At 47.7% G+C, this 22,870-nt stretch overlaps 1 protein-coding gene and 1 long non-coding RNA gene across 9 annotated transcripts in view; both read left to right on the forward strand.

The window, feature by feature from the left end:
* Positions 1 to 1,499: 1,499 nt before the first annotated feature.
* On the forward strand, positions 1,500 to 17,713 carry DYRK2 (dual specificity tyrosine phosphorylation regulated kinase 2). 3 transcript variants are annotated; one of them, XM_023643962.2, is made up of 3 exons: positions 1,528 to 1,756; positions 2,309 to 2,457; positions 9,741 to 17,713. In XM_023643962.2, the coding sequence occupies exons 1-3, from the start codon at positions 1,708 to 1,710 to the stop codon at positions 11,346 to 11,348; spliced, it is 1,806 nt and encodes a 601-aa protein (XP_023499730.1). In that variant the 5' UTR covers positions 1,528 to 1,707; the 3' UTR covers positions 11,349 to 17,713. The 3 variants fall into 3 exon arrangements, with proteins under 3 accessions (XP_023499731.1, XP_023499730.1, XP_070127991.1); XM_023643963.2 differs by lacking the exon at positions 2,309 to 2,457 and having other exon boundaries at positions 1,500 to 1,756; XM_070271890.1 differs by lacking the exon at positions 1,528 to 1,756 and having other exon boundaries at positions 2,309 to 3,053.
* Positions 17,714 to 19,314: 1,601 nt separating this feature from the next.
* Positions 19,315 to 22,870, forward strand: part of LOC102149776 (uncharacterized) — a 40,853-nt gene continuing 37,297 nt past the window's right edge. For 4 of the 6 annotated variants that reach the window (XR_011440176.1, XR_011440174.1, XR_011440177.1 and 1 more), the window contains exon 1: positions 19,319 to 19,884. This is a non-coding gene — a long non-coding RNA (uncharacterized lncRNA). Of the gene's footprint in view, positions 20,298 to 22,870 lie in introns of all 6 variants that reach the window. The other 2 variants (XR_011440178.1, XR_011440175.1) reach the window with 2 other exon arrangements.

A 22,870-nucleotide genomic window follows, 5' to 3' on the forward strand; every position in this document is an offset into this window, starting at 1 on the left:
AGGCAACATTCTACCATTCGCTACCTGTTGCCTCTGCCAACGCTCCCTACCCTTAATGCTCCTGTGGGAGCCGAGAGGGTCACGCTGTAACTTTGAAACACTTGCTTTTGGCATTTGTGCAAAGCTGAGGGGAACTCTCCGGGAGGTTGCCATGACAATTTGCAAACAGTAGGGGCGATGGGACTCCGCAGGAGGTGGCCTCCTTCTGATCTGAGTCTGCAGGAGTTCAGGCCTGCAGGCTTAGTGCAGCCAGGGCTCCGCGCATAGAGGAGGCAGACAGAACGAACCCAGGTCCCCAGGAGAGCTTCACAAACCAGGCACTCGGCGGGACAGAAGCGCAGGGCGTAGCTTTCGGCCCCGTCATCTGGGATTGCCAGGCTTTCTCCACTCCTAACTGTTGAAGTGACAAAACCTGTGACCTTTGGACAAAGGCATGTGCTACACGCGATGGGGCGCAGGTGTGAGATGCGCGAGCAGTTTTCCAGCCTGCAAGGGAAAGAGAGTCTGTAGCTGGCGAATTCAAAGGGCAGGGAAGTTCTCCAGGAGCCTTGGAAGGGAAAGGGAGAGAGACGTGGCTGGGAATGAGAGGAATTAAAGGTGCCGCTCCCTTTCGGCCGGCCGAGAGCTGAGAGGAAGGTGTGTCTCTCCCGGCGGCCGCGCGGAGGAAATCGCCGAGTTGTAGGAAATGGGAGGTGTCTCCGATGTTTATTTTTGCCTAGCAACCCGCAGCCAACTGCTTCCCCAGCAGCCGCCCGCACGCGCCTCTCTGCCTCCCCTTGTCCTAGCGACTGGAGAGCGGTCACTCGGTGTCAGTAAATCGGGGCGGGTGTGCGCGGTGGCGGTGGCAGTGGGAGGGCAGCCCCTCCTTCACCCACGTTCGGGGTCACCAGCTAAGCTGCCTGACTTAACGAGGTGACCCTCGCACAACTAAGTTATTTACATGAGAAATTGGGGAGAAGGCGCGGTGAAGCCACTGGGGCCGGGAAAGGGGGCAGGATTGTGTGTGAGCAGCCATTAGGTTGGAAAAGCGGAACATGCGTTTGTGTTTGGGGGCGCGCACGGAGGGGAGGGGTCTCTGCAGCGATTTCAGGGGGAGGGGAGCAGGGCCAGGCCGCGCCGCAGGGAGCAGGAAGGGGCCGCGGGGGCCGCAGGGGCGGAGGGCGCGGGACAGGAGCCGAGGGCCGGCGGTGGCGCGCCCGGGGGGCGGGGAGGGCCTCGGGGGCCGGGGGCGGGGTGTCCGCGAGCGCGTGCGCCGGGGCGGGGGGCCGGGGGCGGGGCGCGGGCGCAGGCCGGGGGCGGGGCCGCCCTGCGGGGACGCGCGGCGGGCGCGCGGGCTCCGGGCGAGAGTGCGCGAGGTGCGCGCGCGGGAGGAGGGCCCGGAGCGCGTAGGTGCCGGCGGCGCAGCCCGCTCCCCGCGCCCGGAGTGAGGGACCGGGGCGGCCAGCGGCGCGGGGGAGGGCGAGGCATGTGCACGGGCCGGGGGGCGCTGCAGCCGCCCGGGGACGAGGAGGACGGCGGCGGCGGCGGCGAGGAGGAGAGCGGGGGGCTCGCGGCGGCGGGCCCGGGCCGGGGGGATGCAGCGGGCCGTGTGTGTCTGGCCGTAGCTGACGCGGGCCGGCGACCAGGCGACCAGGCGGCGGCGAGAAGTAGCGGCAGGACGGGCGGCGGCGACGGCAGCCCTGAGATGCAGCCTCCTCTCCAGCGGCCATGTTAACCAGGAAACCCTCGGCCGCCGCTCCTGCCGCCTACCCGACCGGTAAGGAGGGCCGCTCGCCCGGCCCCGGCCGCGGCCCCCGCCCTGGCCCCCGCCCGGGCGACCCTGGGGGCGCGGCGCCCGCTCCCAGGACCTCGGCCGAAGTCTGCGCCGCGGCGGGCGCCCGGGGTCGGCGCGCCCTCGCCCGCTCCGCTCATTGTTGCGCGCGGGCCCCGAGGTCCTCTGAGGGGAGCCCCTGAGCCGCCGGGCGGGGCCAGCCAGGCCTCCCCCCGGGGCTGGCGCGGCGGGGGCGCCCGGTCGGCAGGCCAGCCCCCTCCGGACCTGCGGCCGCCGGCGACATGGACCGCCCCCGCCCGGCCCCTCCGCGGGCCGCGAGCTCGCGCCGGCCCCGACTGAACTTTGCAGCTGCCCGGGCCCGGCCCGCGGGGCACGTTGGGGACCCGCGCCCCCCACACCCCGGAGGCCCGCTCTCGGGATCCCCGTCTCCCCGGGGAGAGCGGGGTTCGCTGCCCGCAGGGGTGGGGCGCGGCGGCGCGGTCTGGGTGCCTTTCTCCCCCCTGACCCTCTTTTGTCTCCTCCCCGCGTGGCTCCCAGGCCGAGGAGGGGACAGCGCCGTGCGTCAGCTCCAGGCTTCCCCGGGGCTCGGCGCGGGGGCCCCCCGCAGCGGAGTGGGGACCGGCCCGCCCTCCCCCATCGCCCTGCCGCCTCTCCGGGCCAGCAACGCTGCCGCCGCAGCGCACACGGTGAGAGCCAGCCCGAGGGCGGGCGGGGGGCCTCGGGCGCGGGGCAGAAGGTCGAAGTGCGAGCGTCTCCACGCCCTCGGCCAGGGGCCTCTCCGGGACGCCGCCCTCGAACTTGGGCGAGCCCCAAGCTGCAGCCACAAAAGAGGACTCGTGGCGTGGGCCCCTCACTTCCCCTTCGGAGCCCGCCCACCCCTGCGCTCCTGTTCCCGGGGACTTCCTCCTGCTGCTCTCCTTCGCTCTTCCCTCTTTCTTCGTCCTTGCTTCCCAGAGCTGCTTTCCCGGCCGGGTAAACATCCCTCCCCGCCCCCCACCACGACGGGCGGTGGGTATTTATAGAAACAGATGTGTGTTAGGGGACAGCCAGGCCGGCCTGCCTGGAAAATCGATGCCCCAAAGAGCCTCCCAGGCCTGGCTCCAGCCAGCAGGGAGCCCCGCCAATTGTCCCCCGCGTGTGGAAGCATGTTTTATGAGTGCTACAGGTTTGAGCACAGCAGAAATTGTAATTAACATTAACAAAAATAAGAGCCACAGCAGCAGTCAAAACAACAAGCCACCCCTGTAGGATTCAGCAGCTGGATATTATTCAGAAGGAAAAGGTCAGCTTTGCTTTGGAAGTGGGAAGGGAAGGGCACCTGACAGGTGCTGTGGTCCCTCTGTGGGCCAGGAGGGAGGGGAGAGCCCGGCGTCGGACTGGAGGCTGCAGAGATTGGCAGGCTGGATTTGACTTCAGCGTGTCCCTTTTCTCAGCTCCCAGAGATGGGCCTTGGATGGTGGCCGCCAGCCTAGCGGAGGTGTGCACTTGGAGGAGGTGACGGTCCCGAGGTCTTAGTTCCACCTGGATCTCCCAGGGGAACGGCCTAGTGTGGTTCTGTGTGAGGGCTGCTGGCTAGGGTCATGGCCTTGTTTGCCAAGTGAAAGTTGAATGTTTGTAGAAAAGGCCATTTCTAGCCTACAGAGGAGCCACTCCGGGGGCACGTGCTTGGGGCGACTTGTTTATTGGAGGAGAATTTGGGAGAGGGTGACAGAGTGGAGTGGAGCATCTCCTCTTGGATGTGTAGGAGTTTCACAGGAAAACGTTTTGTTGTTATTCTCTTCTCCCTCTCTGTCTCTCCCTCCCTCTCTCTCTTTTTTCTGAGATCTAGACCCAGGGGCTAAGAATTCACTACACAGAAGTTAGCCAGTCTGTGTTGGACTGTTGATGGCGGAAGAGAACCTGTCGGTAGGCTGGTTGACTCCGTATGTTATGAGTGAACGTTCTTGTCACAGTGACGTTTTAGTTCAGGGACTCTCATTGGTTCTAGGGGTTTGGCTTTATTTGTTTGGTTTGGGCTCATCTGACAATTTGGAAAATATAACATCTATTTTTTCCTCCCCGTGTGGATATAATCACATGACTCGATGTGACCTGGGAAAGAAATGCTTGGTTTGCGTCCAGATTCCAGTTTTCTGGGAGTGGGCTTTGCTTGATCCGAGCCTCTTTGCAGTTGAAGCATGCAGTGAGATTAGAGAAGACGAAAGATGTCTACTGGAGGAATAGCCCGCAGTGGACCGGAGAGGAGAAGATGCGAGGCTGCTTCTCAGGACCCCTCAGGACGGAGGCTTGTGTTTGGCTGTGGTATCTGCCTGACTTACCTGTTTTATCTTACCTGTAGACTTCAGTATGCTGTTAATCATGAAAGGCTTGGTTTTCAAAGTGTGAGTTTGGGTTTTAGTTGTTTAGTTTTGATTTTATTGGTACAACATTGCATATTTCATGCAACAGGAATGTTTAAAAGGACCACAGCTTTCTCTGGTTCTCCTTCCTTTTACAGATGAGGACACAGTCAGGCAAGTTTACTAGTTTGGTCAGGATTCCCTGGCCAGTTCATACCCAGGCTGGAGCTGCTGCCCGGGCCCTCCTCAGACTAGCTTTCACATACGGCTCCGAGCTGCTAATTTTAGGAAATTGTTTTAGTTTCATTATAAATGCAAAAACCTTTACAGTTCCCTATTCCCAATTGTCTTTGAGGTTTTTATGAGTTTTTAGTTTTTAATTCCACAGCAGTTAACACCTGGGAAGAGCTATTTTGGGATGAGTTGGGGAAAGGAACATTAAGGAGAGGAAGAGGATCTTGTCATAGGAGTTTGCCCATGTTCCCTTGTGAATGATGCAGCAGGTGGACAGGTATATGGTCATAAGGACTATGAACCTTGTGAATGATGCAGCAGGTGGACAGGTGTATGGTCATAAGGACTATGAACCTTGGGATCTGTCTACTCCGTTGCCTTTAGTCCTCTGGCTCCATGGAGGTACTTTGTACACTTAGTCATTTTGTTTATCTCTGTTTGTCCTAAAAGTGTACCCAACAACTATCTTGATTCCTGTTAGTTTCTTTCTTTTAGTGTTGTACAGAGATATTAATATACTTATTTTTAATAAAATTCCCAAATATTAGTATTGTATCACTTTCATAACTGTTTTAATGTTTAAAGCACTCTCCAGTTTACCAGTTTTACCTTTATAAAATAATTGGAATTAAAGAAGATGGAATATTCCCATTTAAAAACTAGTAATATTTTGAAGAAGAAAGTAGACATTTGACACAGGGCCACACAGACTGTCAGTGCATTGGAGGAGGAGCTAAAATTCCAATCTTTCTGGACTCAATTCTATTCCCATAACACTCTACAGCATTTCTAAGATGACTTCAGAGAAGTTTTAAAATGCCCAGAAATGTTAGCACAGTGAAATATCTGCTATTTTCCCCTTTATTATTGGAAGAGATTAAAATTACCCAGCTGGTTAGACTGTTGCTCTTACATGATTTTTCACACCAAAATGTTTCATGGTCAGAGAAGGCTTTTTTAGGTCTCCGTTTTAATGCACGCACCATGGGTGTCTAGGGACGGCATTCATTCAGTGTGTATTTTTTTTTTTTTTTTAAAGATTTTATTTTTTCCTTTTTCTCCCCAAAGCCCCCTGGTGCATAGTTGTGTATTCTTCGTTGTGGGTTCTTCTAGTTGTGGCATGTGGGACGCTGCCTCAGCGTGGTCTGACGAGCAGTGCCATGTCCGCGCCCAGGATTCGAACCAACGAAACACTGGGCCGCCTGCAGCGGAGCGCGCGAACTTAACCACTCAGCCACGGGGCCAGCCCCCAGTGTGTATTTTTAACCGTGACAGCCCGTGTGCTAGGTGGACAGTGGCAAAGGGCAAGAAGCAGCCGTCACAGACTTCGAGAGGCTGAGTGAGAGTGAGAGTTTCATATCCTCCAGTTGATGATGTGGTCCTGGCATGTGTATCCTGGAAATGTTCTGGGTTTTCTGGGGGTTCCCCCCGTCTTATAGATCAGGTAATTGGACTTGGTTCTGAGTTTGGTGGTGATTTTAGAGTGTCCTACAGTGTTTGAGACGAAGTCCTCCTTTCCGAGAGCCTCTCGAATGAATCTTCCTCACATCTGGGAAGTTTTTAAGACGCATTGCTTTTTGCTGTTGAGTTGATGTATCTGCTTCAGGTACTTTTTAACTGGCTGTCATTTACCTCCAGGTCTCTGCTGGTGGCAACATCTTGTGACTTGCGTCACCAGGGACAATTCCCGATTCCCTGGGCATTAACTTCGTGTTTTCTTATGAAGGTAGAAAGGTAGTTCTCAAGAATAACTCAGAGAGGTGAGAGTTAACAAGCACTTATTGACGTGTTCTTCCATCCAACAGATAGTTGTTGAGTGCTTACTGTATATTTGGGTTTGTTAATAGGGACTTACAAAGATAAGAGGTGACCCCGCCCTGGAATTGCTCACGGCCAGGTGGGTGCATCAGGTGTTCAAACAAGTACAGTAAAATGAAGTAAGTGTTACAATGTATCAGTGCTCTATAAGCCAGTGGAAGGGAAAGGAAGAGTTTCACAGAGGAGGTGAGAGTTCAGCTGGACGTTGATGGATGAGTAGGCGTTTACCACAGAGACATGGTTAGGAGGGAGATTCTAAGCAGCCTTTGGAAAGGACAATTATGATAGCTCTCCTTTCCTCGGTGCTATACTAAGCACTTTACACATTTTACCTTATTTAATCCTCCTAATAGCCCCAACGAGGTAGCTTTGTTATCTTCTTTTTACAGGTAAGGACACAGCTTCAGAGAGATTACTTAAATTGCCCAAGCTCACACAGTTAGTAAGTGGTGGAGCTGGGACCCGGTTCCCAGGTGTCTGATTGAAAATCCCTGGACTCCTAACCACTGTGGAACGTGACCTCACCAAAAGCAGAGGAGCGTGAAAGAGCCCGGGGTTTCCACGGGTCTTGGGGAGTCCCGCGTTCTCAGTCTGGGAGAGAACACTCAGAGTGGTGGATGACATTGGAAGGAATGGGGTCCTTCAGCCTCTGCATTTAGAACCTCCTGTTCTCGTCTGTAAGTTCTTGGATTATCTGTGGAAATGGGTGCAGCTGTGGACCTTGAGCAAAAGCAAAGGCCGTGTCGGATTGACACTTTTCACTGGTAATTCTGGAGGTACTGTGGGGAAGGGAGTGGAGGAATTCTAGACTCAGAAGCATGTTGGGGGGCTGCCTCAGTTGTCCAGTGAAGGACTGCAGGAGCGTGGGTGAGGCAGTGTTGGCGGAGTGGGAGGGCCATCGAGAGAAGCCATGAGGCTCAGTGATGACTCAGGAAGGTGAGGAGGGGGCTGTGGAGAAGGCTTTCCGGGTGACAGCTTGAGCATGTCTGTGGAGGTGGAGCCTTTTGTTTATCCGGAATTAAGGGTCATGGGAGGAGGAAACGGTTTGGTAAGAAAAATCCTGAGTTGAGTTGCGTAGCGTTGCCTGTGGGAAAGGCAGCTGAACAGTGGTTGGACATGAGGGTCTCAAGTTCAAGAGCGGACATTAGGCAAGGCTGGCTAGAGGTGCAGATGGGGCAGACCTCAGCCCGTGGTGGTTGCCACTGGAAGCCCTGGCAGTGGTCAGGATCAAACAGGGAGAGTTACGGAGTGGGGAGCCATGGGAGGTGAGGCTCGAACCCAGGGGACCCTTGAACCCACCCATGGGTAGATGAACTCAGTTGATGTGGTGGAGGAGAGAGGGGGAAGACAGTTGGAGAGACAGGAGGTGATCCAGTAAATTGGCAAGCTTTCTTTAGTTCCAGTCACTAAACTTTTGTGATTGTATTTTAAATTATGCAAAACATTAAAATTACAATTGCAGAAATTGAAGTCAGTTTCTGATGCTCAAGAAGTTTTACTTTGCTATCTTTTTAGGCCTTCCTGGAGCCCCAGGGTTAACTTTGTCCCTAAGGAAGCCTCATGCTTTTTGTAGCATGAATACTGGTCATGTCGGCATTTGTTCTGGAACCTTGCCATCCTGCCCTGAAGAGAATGGTGCTCTAGAAGAGAGAGATTTTGAATTTCAGCTCCTTTTATTCCCTGGTGCTTGAAAGGCCACAGTGGGAAGGAGGGGTGCAGAGAGTGAGGCTTGGGAACAAAAGTGGTGACCAGCCTGTACCGCTTTTATATATACCCACAACTTTCCTAATTCGTTTTTATGGGCTGCTCTGCTTTGGGCATAGAATGGGGATAAAGTAACCTGTCCAGCTGCTCTGACACAAGCTAAGCTCACTTAGCATGGAATATCATCTGTGAGTTTAATAAAAGGGTTCGACCAAAAGTCTTCCAAAAATCTGTCTGAGACATCAGCTCCCTGGGTCTATGAAATCGCACTTCAGAGAAGCCCAAGTACTGTACTCTGTTCTGCTTTTAGATGCGAGCAGAGTGAAAGCTCGCCCCCCAGGTGGTCGCTGTGCACGCTGCGTGTGATGGAAACTTGAGGGTCTTTGTCTGCTCGTAGAAAGACTTGGAATTTTGTTTTATAATCCATGTGGTCCTAAACCATTTCCTGAGTTTCTGTGTTACATACACAGAGCACTTCTACTCTTTTGCTAGTGTATAAAGCCCAAGAGGTAGGATTTACAAAAACATAACGGGAAAAATACTGGTGGCAAAGGACTTCAGCTAAGTTGACTGTCAGCTGCTAGAGGGCAGGGACTCTGCCACTTATGTGGTTAGACCTCGCCTATTGTGGTTGAGTGAACGAGATGGATTGTGAATGGCAAATTGATCTTTAAGATTTCATATGAAAATCACCTAGCAGGATGCTTTAAGACGTGTGGGCGGTTGTGAGGCTGGCAAGAATTCCTAACAGGAGGGGATCCTGGCTGCCAGCCCTCTTTCACCCTCACCTCTGCAAGGATGATGCCTGAAAGAAACCCCAAGCAGATGCTCAGTGGAAGGCTGGGGGCCCCTTGGCTTGCACTGTCAGTTCTGTTTAGACAGGAATGTTCAGGGGTGGCATGTGTGCCTGAAATAGAAATCGCTACTTTGTATTCCTCGTTGGAAAGCTGTGTATCCCAGCAGCCCAGGGAAATACATGTCTTTGGAGAGCTGAGCCACTGACCAAAGGAAGGCCCAGAACAGTGCGGAGTTGGTTTGTTGGGCTGAATAGCCTTAAATGGTCATCACAGTCAGTGAAGCCCAGAAACTTTTAAAAATAGGTTAGGGGTTTACGAGATGCTGCAGTGCATATCTACATGGGAATCTTTCAGGCCTAAAAGTGCAATTTTCTTTGCCACTGGATCATGCATTTTTCTAGGTGCAATCAGTTAGCTTTCCAAGTAATGGAGAAGACTGAGCATGAAGATCCTAGTGTTTTCAGAATAGAATAGCTAGACCTCAGAGAAGGAGTAGTGAATAAGACAGACGAGGTCCCTGCCCTCATGGTAAAAATAAGCTTCTAAATGAAGTGAAAGGTGTTCTGATCTGGGGCAGGTGGAGCCCGTGCAGGGTCGGCATGTTCATGCTTATTCTGTCTCCTGTTTCATTTTTGTTTCAAGTATGGTTTGAGTGTACACCTGTGAAATGCCAGGCCCTGTGCTAAATGTCAGATATAGAGTGATGAACAAGAGAGAGGTTCCTGCCTCCCCGGGAACTTACTCTGAGGACCTGAGGATGTACAGCAGAGTGCTTGTCTGTTAGGTGTAGCGTTGATGGATCTTTTTCTCAGGATCCCAGGTTTCATAGCCTTACCAAGCCCACTCATCTTTTCCCGGCATTTGTCAGGCTGTCAGCATCATGTCCACTGTTCTTGAGTGTTCATGAGGTCCCTCCCAGGTGCACAGCTCTTTCCATTTAGTAAACCTGATTATGACTGTGAATTCAAACCAAAGTGGATGTCATGCAGGTGGGGGCGTGGGGGAGCTGACTTAGGACCTGCCCTGTCAGGCAGACAGACCTCTTCCGTCCTTTCATGTTTCCTTTCTGAATTCTAGATTGGCGGCAGCAAGCACACAATGAACGATCACCTGCATGTCGGCAGCCACGGCCACGGGCAGGTCCAGGTTCAGCAGCTGTTCGAGGATAACAGTAACAAGCGGACAGTGCTCACGACACAACCAAATGGGCTTACGACAGTGGGCAAAACGGGATTGCCGGGCGTGCCGGAGCGGCAGCTGGAGAGCATCCACCGAAGGCAGGGGAGCTCCACCTCCCTGAAGTCTATGGAGGGTGTGGGGAAGGCAAAAGCCACCCCCATGACTCCCGAGCAAGCAATGAAGCAATACATGCAAAAACTAACCGCCTTTGAACACCACGAGATTTTCAGCTACCCCGAAATATACTTCTTGGGTCCAAACGCAAAGAAGCGCCAGGGCATGACAGGTGGGCCCAACAACGGTGGCTATGACGATGACCAGGGGTCGTACGTGCAGGTGCCCCACGACCATGTGGCTTACAGGTACGAGGTCCTCAAGGTCATTGGAAAGGGCAGCTTTGGGCAGGTGGTCAAGGCCTACGACCACAAGGTCCACCAGCACGTGGCCCTGAAGATGGTGCGAAACGAGAAGCGCTTCCACCGGCAGGCGGCGGAGGAGATCCGGATTCTGGAGCACCTGCGCAAGCAGGACAAGGACAACACCATGAACGTCATCCACATGCTGGAGAATTTCACCTTCCGCAACCACATCTGCATGACGTTTGAGCTGCTGAGCATGAACCTCTACGAGCTCATCAAGAAGAATAAATTCCAGGGCTTCAGCCTGCCTTTGGTCCGCAAGTTTGCCCACTCGATTCTGCAGTGCTTGGATGCTTTGCACAAAAACAGGATAATCCACTGTGACCTTAAGCCCGAGAACATTCTGTTAAAGCAGCAGGGGAGAAGCGGCATTAAAGTGATCGATTTTGGCTCCAGTTGTTACGAGCATCAGCGTGTCTACACGTACATTCAGTCCCGTTTTTACCGGGCCCCGGAAGTGATCCTTGGCGCCAGGTACGGCATGCCCATCGACATGTGGAGCCTGGGCTGCATCTTGGCAGAGCTCCTGACCGGTTACCCCCTCTTGCCTGGGGAAGATGAAGGGGACCAGCTGGCCTGCATGATTGAACTCTTGGGCATGCCGTCCCAGAAACTGCTGGATACATCCAAACGAGCCAAAAATTTTGTGAGCTCCAAGGGTTACCCCCGCTACTGCACTGTCACCACTCTCTCTGACGGCTCTGTGGTCCTCAACGGGGGCCGTTCCCGGAGGGGGAAGCTGAGGGGCCCGCCCGAGAGCAGAGAGTGGGGGAATGCACTGAAGGGCTGCGATGACCCCCTTTTCCTCGACTTCTTAAAACAGTGTTTAGAGTGGGATCCTGGGGTTCGCCTGACCCCCGGCCAGGCTTTACGGCACCCCTGGCTGAGGAGGCGGCTGCCAAAGCCGCCGACGGGGGAGAAGACGTCAGTGAAAAGGGTGACCGAGGCCACTGGTGCTATCACCTCCATTTCCAAGTTACCTCCACCTTCCAGCTCAGCCTCCAAACTGAGGACGAATTTGGCACAGATGACGGATGCCAATGGGAATATTCAGCAGAGGACAGTGTTGCCAAAACTTGTTAGCTGAGTTGAGCCCCCGATGCTGGTAATCTGAAAGATACGACGTTGCTGAGCCTTACTGGGTTGAAAAGGAGTAGCTCAGACCTGTTTTTATTTGCTCAATAACTCGACTCATTTGTATCTTTTCAGCACTTATTTTAATGTAAGAAGGTTGTTCATTTTGTTTTTATAAAATACATGGGGACAATGCTTTAAGTTTTTATACTTTCTGAAACTGTTTCTGTGTTCTCAAAGTACGATCCGCCTCAACCGTGTTTAGTGCGGCAGAGTAATAAACATCAGTGGCAGGCCATTGATCACTTCATGACTGCTGCGCGCTTACAATTGGCGTCAGAGACATTCACTATGTGTTTCTGGTTCAGATATATTCTCCCCAAGGTGATTGCCCCCGAAGGCCCCCTTCTCTCTGTGCTCCAGGTTCATGCACAGGGGTAGCGTGTCCTGTTCCATTTTCCATCCTTATCTGAGTGGTAGTGATGGTGGGAGAATGGTCAGGACAAAAATGATACTCTAAGAAAAAATGGACCTTGGAGATTTTTTTCCTAAACTAATGCTCAAACAAAATAAAATGCCCAGGTTTAAGTGCCCGGCTAGCACTCTGACATCCTCAAAGCCGGCCAAGCAGACCTGGCAGATAATTGGAAACATGTGTGCTCCTCCAAATTTTCTAACATGATCAGCGAGCTGTCTTGTAAAGAAGCCTCATATTACAGAATTGCTTTTGCACCTGACTTTAGAAGTGTGTTCCATGAACTGTTCGCCCTTCTCTCTGCTTTTCTCTTCTCTGTTCTCTTTTACCACCCATCTGTTGCTTGCATTTCATTTTTTTTTTTCTTCCTTCAAATATATATCCCGGACTGTTAATAAGGAAGAGAGACATTTCAGCTGTGATTATGACCATTGTATCATATTCCAGTTAAAAAAAGAACAACAGCCTAGCTACTTAAGGTGGGCGTTCCAGAGGAGGTTCGGCAGAGGTCTGTGAGTGCACACGTTTCAGGTCCCCTTGTAAGGTTCCCTAGCCTGGGAGAGCATCAGCTCCTCTAAAGAGGAAGAGGGTTGGAAATCCTCTTGATGAACAGAAGTCATTGTGGCTGTTCGGTAAGGCCGATTTTAACAACACACTTAAAGGAGGAAAAGTTCAACCTCGAGTTAAATGGTTTGACTTATTCTTTGCATCATTAGCAGAACCACAGAAATTTGCATTCCTCGATTTTATTTTACTTTCTTTTGGATTGCACTGATTGTTTTTGTGGGAATGACACTTTACCTGAAGAAGTAACTGAGAGTTAGTAAAAGAATATTTTCTTCTCTGAATAATAATTATTTTCACGGTGAAAATTTCAGTATTTTATCGCTAAGGTATGAGCAGTGATATATATCAATTTCAAGGCACGTGGAAAAAATTTTTTAGTATGTGCAATTTAATAGAGAAGGATTTCTGCCTGTTTGGACAATAGGTTTGGGTAGTATAAATTAGGATAAATACTCTTTTATATGCACAGATATTATTGTATTGCCTGTAAATTGATTTACAAGTACTTAAAGCATGGTCCCCCGTGAGGCCAAGAAAGTTTCCGGTTAAGTTCTTTTAATATTAATCCTACAGTTTCTCTTACTTAAAAGAATAAAAAATTTTGACTAAAACACTTTACTTATCTTGAGGCTTTGTCAGTTGGTGGTGGAGAAAAATGCTCAGGAAATACTACAGATATTTGCCAAAAAAAAAAAAACCAGTAATAAGATTAGCTTATTAATAAGATAGTGATGTTGATATTTGCTTTACTATTTAAGGGTGTCACAGATAAATTAATTTGTACTTCTGTATTTAGAAATTATAGCTTCTTTCCCCTAGTAAAATTCTTTACATATTGTACACATTTCTGTGTAATCTGTGGAAGTGCAATAATATGTTAGTAAGTTGCATTTTACATGATGCTCATGTGATGATACCCCCCAATCAGTGGCTTATAGAACTTAAAGATTGCATATTTATTATTAAAACTTTGGCTTAAAGGCATAAGAACTGTAAGACTTGGTGTGGTGGCTTTGTAAAACAAGGCTCTCGATGGTTAGCTTCTTTGGGTCATTGAAATAAACAAACATACAGGCTGCATTCCCTGTGCAGTGCTCCTTCCGTGCCCACTCTCATTTCCACATTTAGGTTTAAATATATGAACCTGAGCCCGCCCTTAATAGGAATTTCCCCATAAATTTGTTATACATGTGAAAATTTATAAATGGACTAATACTCCCTGTCTTTCCCTCACCACACTGGTTCTTGAGATGCCAACAGTGCATTTGTGACCATCTTTATTCACAAATGTAACCGGAAACTTTTAAGCCAAACTATAATGGGCAGCGCTGTGGGGTACCCCCCCCCAGTACAGTTCAATTTCCTTTATTCACAAGAGCCACCACATTCAGTGTTTAGTGATAGAGCTGCTTTATAAAAATTCTAGCTTAATTATAATGTCAAAAAGAGAAAAATGTTCAATCTTTGTTGATTTCAAAACATCAATAAATGAAGGGCTCTGATAGGCTACCCGGAGTTGGCTTGGAAACAGTCCTTGGTCTCACAGGTTACCGCTGTCTAGGGATGTCTGAGCTGTTTTCAGATTTAGGAATAGCACAGTGTTGTGTTGTCTTTGGTTGCAGTCTCAGCTGGCTCCGTTCTTGCACCACCAGAGTGCGTGTCCCCACCTGGGTGTATTGCTACAGCAGTGGAACAACAGTGATGCAAGACAGTGTAGATGAACAGTAGAGGAGAAATTGTGCCCTTAGTGTTAACAATGTGCCTTTTGTTCTGAATGCCATGTTGTAGGGCATGCATTTTTTGGCCTCTTTAACTCTCTGAATACTAGGCAGTAAGGATGGAACCCACCTCTGTGAAGATAACACCTGTCTTAAATATCCAGTTACTTAACAGGCCTTAATAGAAACCATAAGGCGTGAATCATCGTCAGGCCCTGAAGAAGGTACCATTCGTTGGTTAGTTACACAGGGAACTCTTATGTTTAAGGGGTTAAAGATGGTCTTTGTTCTATCTTAACATCAGACTGATTTTTTAAATGATATTTTTTTTTGTTATGCTAACAGTAGACAAAAATCAACTGTATTTGTAAAAATTTACCTCAAACCATTTAATTTTCTAGCGTGATTAATCCCAGGGCATTTGGTATGAACCAAAGTGCATTCCTTTTATATGTGCCTGGCTCTAGTAAGGATGGCCAGGGGTTTTTACAATTTGGGTGCAAGGCACTTAAGCCACTTTTAAACTTAATGGATGGTTTGGAGTCGTGTTAAGGGACTCCATCAGAATGTTAGGAAACACTTCAGGCATCAGTAGCATTGGGCCATATTGGAATCTTAAAAGTGTGAATTATTTTAAAGAGAGCATTCATTTTTGTAATTTTTTTCATCAAGACTATTTCTGGTAAGCAGAAGACTTTTTAAAAAATCTGATTTGGTTGGCAAAGGTTTTAATATTGCCCAACACAATGCTGTGGTAGCATTTAAAAAAAAAAGTATTTGTGAACTCTTTCTTTCTTAGGGGCTTGTACATCTCTCTGCTATGGACATAAATAGAATTAATTGTAACTATACTCAGCTCAACTGCTACAGTTACGTCTAGGCAGTGGCTTGGGTTTTTATCGAGCAACAACTTAGACACGTGACTGTAATATGCTGCAACTGTGTGTCCTGAAAATCTGTGAAAATGGTTGAATGTGGACTGTGTATATATGTATGTAAAACCTTCTGTGAGATGCTGCTGTCGCCACTTGACGTGAACTCTGTTCTAGGGGATTTTGATCCTAGTGGCCAGTTCTATGATACTGTATGTATTGTACAGCTGATGACAGGAGTAAGACTGTTCAGTGAATATTTGTTAAATTTTATTGTCGTGGCCAGAGATAATTTCAGAATAAAATTTTAATGTCCTACCGTACTTTTCTCCCCTTTTCTAACTGTAATTTTACTCCTGATCTGTTTCTGACATTATTCTTGGTCTGGGAGCCTGGAGAGAGTTGAGAATGCAAATATTTTCAGGAATAATTGATTTTTTTGTTAGTTCGATCTGAATGTGCAAGTTCCAGGTAAGAAGGACAAAAGTTTTAGTAGGCAGCTCTTGCTTTTCTCAGGATGGTCTATTCGTTTACTTTTAATATTTATATGTTAATTTTCCTTTTTAAGCCTCTGCCGTGTTCTTTCTCTATCATGCTAGGACTTCAAATCTTTTTTGTTTTTTATCCTTCAAGGTGACAGTGAAGCTGTGGGAGCAGAGTTTATAAATTCCCCCCCAGTCTGCACCCGGGTTCTGGTGAATTCTTAGGTGCTCTTGAATGCTTATGCTTTCGCAGTTCTTGGACTTGGTGGTCTCTAGGGTTCACATTTTTGGGGGGTTTTGGTGTCTCCTCCTGTCATGGCTGGATCAGAAAATAAGGCCTGTGAACAGGAACTAGCTTGTGATTCATCAAGTTCAGTTAACATGAGCAAGGAGTTCACTCACAGATGACAGCACGCAGCCGCTGTAGTAATTTGTTAGACATTGCAGGGGTATTATGTAGACAAATATTTCCCTCTTGTGGAAAGAACTACCTCACATTTTTATTTACACTCCTACTGCCACCAACAGCCGAAGAATTCCTTCGTGTGGCTTCCTGCGGCAGCAGTGGGATTTGCTGAAACAAGGGAACGGTGTGGGAGTTCCCAAACCCAGCCCTGTCTTGGCATAGCCTGTGCCAGACTCCCATTATTGCTGCTCTGGCTACTCAGAGTTCTTATTCAGTGAAAAGAATACCAGCCAGCCAACCAACCAAGAAATCCAATATACTTAGAAATAAATTTTTAAGAGATGTGCACTATGTATAAAATCGAAAATTGATGCTAAACCAGCAATTTAAATTGAAAATAGGTTGTCCAGGTCTGACTGCCTCAGAGCAGATCAGAGTTCCTTCTCATTCTCTTTTATCAAACCTTTTAAGCTCTTTTTAAAATTGATTAATGCTGTATTCTGTTTGAATTTCCGTAAACTTTTTCCTCTTAGAATCAACAACTATACAAATAAGTATTCTTGGAACTTCAAAATTGCCTTCAACTAGCGCTAAAGAATGTTCCTAGCTGGCATTAGTATTGGTCTGTTAGACAAAGGGAAACTAGTTTGATTATTTCTGCTTTGGAAAGAGAGCATTAAGAGATTTGAATAAAGGGTGTCTGTGGCTTGCTTTCATTGTTGTTTTAAAATTTTGAATTACATTGCATTTCTTTTGGGCCATCAGGCAAATAAACACTTGTCATTAGCTATACTTAACACGGTCCAAAATGAAAAATGACTGCCAATGTGTTGCACATACATAAGAAAATTGCAGCTTTCTGCAAAGGCTGGTTTATTTGGCTTGACTTTGACTTACTGTTTCGCTGTGGTCACATCCTTAATATCTGTGCTATATTTCACATATATGGGGCAGGGACAAAACTGCCATTCCTTTGCATCTCCAGGAAGGTCAATGAGTAAACCAAGTAATTAATATTTACTCCTCCATAGAAAGCTGACGTTTTAGGAGTATTGACTAGCCATCTAAAATAAGGAGCAGCAGGATGTGTTTGTTAGAAGACGTTCCAGGGCATTGCTCCTTATGAAGAGAGCTTCTCGGGTCTCATGGTGGTGTGTGAACGCCAGTTCAGTCTCATTCATCTCTGTGGGCTGTGATTATCCTCACTTGATGTTTGAGGAAACTGAAGTGATTTGCTCCAAACTGACTTTGCAAAAAGAGATTGGGCCTCAGGTTGCAATAGGTAAAGAATTTTGGTCTTAGACAGTAAAAGAAAATCCCTAACTGTACATCACACGCAAAAACTTAGGGAGGAAAATTTGAACTAGCAGTGGGCATTTCTATTTGAAGAAATTGTGTATCAGTTTCCAGGAATATTTTTTAAAAGGGGTGAAACTACAAAAAAAACTGAGGACTAGAGCTCCTCCACCTCTGTAGGTGCACCTAGTAACTAGAATGCATCATGTGCACGCCCCTCGGTTAATTTGTGAAGGAGGGACTTCTCATATTGCCATAGGTGGGGAGGTTAATTAATTATAGTAGGTTTATCCTTTATTTTCTGTTCTTAAAATATGCTTTTTACATTTCAATGTGTGAAAATATTTTTGACTCTTTACTAGTTCTCAGGGATTACAAGTTAAATTTTACTGACTGTAGCAACAGGTAAATCTCTGAAATTCAAATTTACTCAGGTGTCCTCTCCTTTGCCTCTATATTTAAGAAAACATAGAATGCCTGCCAGGGAAATATATAAAAATTAAAATTCCAAATACAATTTTAAAATACCAAATTGTAAATAAACCAATTTTACAAACTAAAATATTGTGTCTTTCCTTGCTTTTTATCTCAAATTATTTCCCCTTTTAAGTGTGAGGAGTTTTAAATATTTAGAATATTTCTTTAGTTATAAAAATGAAGTGTGTTATTTGCAAAACAAAAACCCATTGAGCAGGCCCAGATCCTTTGAGTAAGAGCCTCCTGAATTGCTTTTAGTTGTTTCAGGGAATGTACTTAGTGAACAAGCAGTTTCTGTGGACTTAACAGGAAAAGTGTATGAGTGAGTGTGGGCTAATTTGGCGTCCTTTTATCCGAAGAGGAATACCCGTTCATTTCCCCTTTCCTAGAATTCAAACTATTGGGATTTTGGCTTGGGTAGGCTTAAATTTAAAAAAAAAAAAAAAAAAAAAAAAAGATGTCCATCTTACTAATGTCTATTGCAGATGGCATTTGTTCGTCAAATATTTATTAGATACCTACTATGTGCCAGGTACTATTTAGGCACTAAGGATGTATAATGGTGGACAAAACAGACAGTTCTTTGCAGGGTTTGTAGACTGGTTGGGAAGGCAAGGTAATTATATGAGCAGATACATAATTGCAAATGTAATCCGTGCTGTGAAGGAAAAGCTCATGGTGCTGAGTGTCTATATAATGGAAGGGAGGAGGGTGTGTTGTCTTGTAAGGATTAAGAATGGCTTCCCTAGGAAATAGCTTTTAAGCCAAGGAAGGAGAGCACGGTCAGAAACCCTGGAGCTAGAAGAAGCAAGGTCTGTGCGAGCAATTCAAGGAAGGGCCTTGTGGCGGCAGCCCAGAGGAGCAAGAGAACTTGGTGTGACATGAAGCTGGCAACGTGGTCGGGCCCCAGACCGTGCCAAGCCTGTATGTGCTGTTAAAGATCTTGGTCTTTATCCTGTGTGCAAGGGCAGCAACCAAGCATTTTAAGAAGGAAAGTGCCATAACCAGCTTGGCTGTCCCTGGCTGTCTCTAGGAGAAGGGACGGAGAAGGGTGAGAATAGATGAAGGAGGACCAATGGGAAGTGTTTGCAAAAGACGGCAGATTGGACCAGCGAGCGGGGAGGAGATTTAAAGAAGGGGGGGGGGGGCGCTGGAAGACTCTTGAGGGTGCAGAAATATTAAGGTGGAAATAACAGTGGTGTTTCTTTGTGGATAAAAAGTAACTTGCTATTTTAGTGTCTGATTTGCTAAAGTGCATCAAAGGGAATTATAGTATCTGATTTGTTCCAGAAAAGAGAGGAGTGAAAATTATTGCCTTTGGTTACAGAGTATGAAGTATTTGTAAGCTATTTATCTTTTACTGAAATTTGAAGCCTTTGAGTAAAATCTCATTAATTCAATTAAATCTTTTCAGGAAATTTTAGATTAAAAAAAAGAAAGGATGGAGAAGGGGGATTGTAGAGGTCAGCTAAGCCAAGTTCTCCCCAAAGACAGCTGTCTTCCCTCCGTCCACAGAAATCAGGTATTTGCTCTTTAGGGCATTTGGATATGCCAAAACAGAAAAAAGAAAAGAAGGAGAAGAGATAGCTCCCTGCCCTCGAAGACTTGTTTACGCAATTGGAAAGACAAGATTAGACAGGAAAGGTTAAGCAATTTGAGAACAATGTAAGACGAAACTCAGAGTAAGGGAGGGTCATTTGTGCTGCTGTTGGAGGAGGAAAGCTTCAGGGAGGTGAGTGTCTAGCGAGGTCCTGATGGAGTTCAGACTGAAAGAGAGAAAAAGAGCATTCTAGGAGAAGAGCAGTGCTCTCATCCAGCCATGTCAGGTGTCATTCATTCGTCTGGCCGTTGATACTCTTCAGCACCTAGGAATAGGTGCAGAGTAAGGAAGTGGAGGATAATTCCTTTGGAAAGTGAAGCCTTGTCGTCTTGTGGATTCCCCAAATGTGCCCGTTCTCCGCTCAAGAGCCACTGCACGTGTGCTGTCTCTGTTGAGGACACCTTTCCCAATTTCCGCCTCATCCTATGGGACTCAGCTCACACCAGAGGTCCCTTCTGCAAAGCCCTCCTTACCTGCGGTTGAGCAAAGTGGCTTTTCCGACAGCTGACACAGACAGTGTTTTCTTGGCGTCTGGAGGAGGTTTGCTCATTCGAAACTGTGGGGACTGAGCTGAGGAAAGCAACGGGACCTCTCCCCTGGGCGGACGCTGCCGGCGGAACGCGTGATGTCTTGGAGATGACATTTTAGTCCAGGAGGTAGATTTTCAACAGATAACCACAAACAAGTCAGTTATAAATTGTGATTAGCGCCATGCGGGAAAAGTGGCTAGATTTGTGAGAAAGAAGACTAGACTGGGGTTCGCAAGGGCCCCTCTGCTATAGGGGCCTTTGTGTTGTTCTGAAGGAGGAGGGCGGCTCAGAAGCCAGGGAAGAGCCGTCCAGAGCCTGGGTTCCAGGGCGCGCCGGGCCTGCGGGCCTGGACCTCGGGGCGCGAGGGGAAGGGTGCGGAAGAGGAGGAGGGAAAGGGAGGCCGGCCAGGGGGAGGGGCTGGAATCCATTCTGATGACACCAGGAAGCCATTGAAGTGTTTCAAGTGGATTTTTAAACAGCCATTCTGGTTTCCTGCGGAGAAAAGCTGGAGGGGAGCCAAGGGGGAAAGGCGAGACTCGGTGAGCGAGAGGAGCGCGCCGGTCGGGAGGGGTCGGAGAGACCCTGGGATGGGACCAGCGGTGGCCCAGACCACGGGGCTGTTCCGGAAGTGAGGGAGGCGGGGCCCAGACGGGGCAGATGCTGGAGATACCGTTTGCGGTACTTTTATAACTAGAATAGCATAGGCTGAAAAAGTGCTTTTCTATGTACCCATATAAAAATTACAAACAAGCCTTAAAGGTTTTTAATTAACAAATTTGAGGACTATCTGCCTATAAAATCTCAAAGTTCACAGATTCAATTTAATTAATCTATTAAGGACTTTTTAAGTCAGTAAGAAAAACACTAATAAACCAGTGAAATAAATGGACAAATGGCATGTTTAAAAAATTTATATGAGAAACAAAAATCGACCCAAAAAACCCATTTAAAATTGTGAATCCAAGTAATGTAAATTAAAGCAGTGAGTTTATTTTTAACCCCTGAAGTATCAACAGTGAATGAAAAAGTGAAGCTCGTGCAGCCAGCGTGTGGGGTGGCACACAGCGCTGGTTCGCTGACGCTGGGGTAAAATTAGCAAAATCTTTCTGGAGGGCAATCTGGCAGTCTGCACTGAGAGCTTTAGAAATGCTCGTTTGCTTTCACCTGACAATTCTACTCTCAGGAACCCACCTCAGAATAGTCCATGATGTACACAAAGGTTTATGTACAAGGATAATCATAATTATATCTAGTAGCACAAATGTGGGAAAAAACGTGTCTCCGTCAACAGAGGATTGCTTGATAAATTATGATAAATTTATGTTTTCATGGACAAAATGTTAACAGTGTAATATTCAGCAAAAAACTCCCACTCAAAACAAAATAGGACTCAAAACTGAATGCCCTCCCTTCCAAAAGAGGCAGAGAGATGGCGTAGGAAGAACTATTAGGAGGAAATAGACCAACGTGTTAACAGGGAGCTGATTTTTTTTTTTTAACAATTGACATATTATTGACGTTGAGGTACAATTGACATATAACATGTTCATTTCAGTGTACAACATAATGACTCTATGGGAGTTGATTTTAATTTTAATTTTCTTTGTATGTGTTTTGTCAGTTTTCACAAGGATCATTCACATTTCAATAATGTTTTTGAAAACCCAATACTTTATTAAGAAGAAAAATATTTGGAAGGGAAGGAAATAGAAAAGGAGACTGCCATGGACCTAGTGAGCAGAGCACTTTAGTAATGCGGAGGAGATCACTTCCGGTCTCGCTGGCCCATCACTGAGCCACTTCCGCTCTCACCACCTGCTGCGCTTTCTCACCTCGTTCCCACGCTCCCCGCTCCCACCTTACTCAGCCTTATTCTGATGGCTGAAGGTTGCAGCCCTGGGCTCCCATTTCCTAGCCCCTAAACCTCACTGTTAGGACTGGTTTGGTCATTGGCCCTTGTCTTCCCTGAGGGTGAGGGACTGTCTTGCTTACTATGCTGTATGTACCGGGTGACAAACATAGGGGTCAGGATAAAATGGGGCCTCCATACCAATTTTTGAGTAAGTAAATGGAGTGCTTGGAGAGGGTCAAGGAGAGATGTGTGCCAAGGGGCCACCAGTGTCCTTTCAGAGAGGTTTCAGGAGAGTAAAAGAAATGGACTGTCCTGTTAAGGGGCCAAGAAGGAGGCTGGCGGGGAGGAATGGTGTGGTGGGTGCAGATTCGCTCACAAGGGTCAGCAGTGATGGGGTAGATGGAGAGAAAGGTGACTAGCAAAGGGGGAGCAGGTGGATATTCTCCCTAAGTAGGCAAAAGTGAATCAGATTACAGTGCCTTCTTCTGCTTAAACTCTCCAGTGACCTCTCATCCCACTAAGGATAAAATGGGCAATTTCCTTGACATTCCTTCAAAGCCCTCCACCATCTGGCTCCCATCTCTTTCCAACCTCATTTGATTCCATTCTCCCCAGCTCAGTGTGCTCCGGCAGCAGCTGTCTTCTGCATGTTCCCTGAATGCCTCAATTGCATTCCTGCCTCAGGACATTTGTACTTCCTGCTCCCTCTGCTGAAACCCTTCTACCCTCTCCCTTTCTTTGGTTCTTGACATCTTATCTTTATTACTTAGATCTGACTCTGGCTGCTCAGAGAGCCCTTCCCTGACTACGCTCCCAGTGCCCACTCCCACACCCCCAGGCCATCTCCATCATACTACTCTGTTTTATTTTCTTTGAAGCATTCATCAGTATCTTAAGTTATCATGTTTATTTTTTAATGATTGCTTCTTGCCTGTCTCCCTCAGTAGGAGTAACTTACATTAGAATTGGGATCATGCTAGATCTTGTTACCTATTGTCTTCAACGGTGCTTGCACACAGTAGGTAGTTCTCCACAGTAGGTAGTGCTGTTGAGAATAAGGCTGTGTATGTTTGGAGGAAGTGAGGAAGAAGCTGGGGGAGAGGGAGAAATTAGAAATGTTATATGCAAGCACAATAAATAGCTGTCATTTCTAATGCCAATCCTGAATGTTTGACCTTGGCTACGTAGAACCCTGTCCTGGGATTATCAAGTTTGCTCTGGAAGGAGGGGAAATAGTGCCTTGATTGATTAGCAATGTCT

The sequence above is a fragment of the Equus caballus genome, chromosome 6 (assembly GCF_041296265.1).
Source record: "Equus caballus isolate H_3958 breed thoroughbred chromosome 6, TB-T2T, whole genome shotgun sequence".
In the NCBI taxonomy this organism is placed as follows: Eukaryota; Metazoa; Chordata; class Mammalia; order Perissodactyla; family Equidae; genus Equus; species Equus caballus.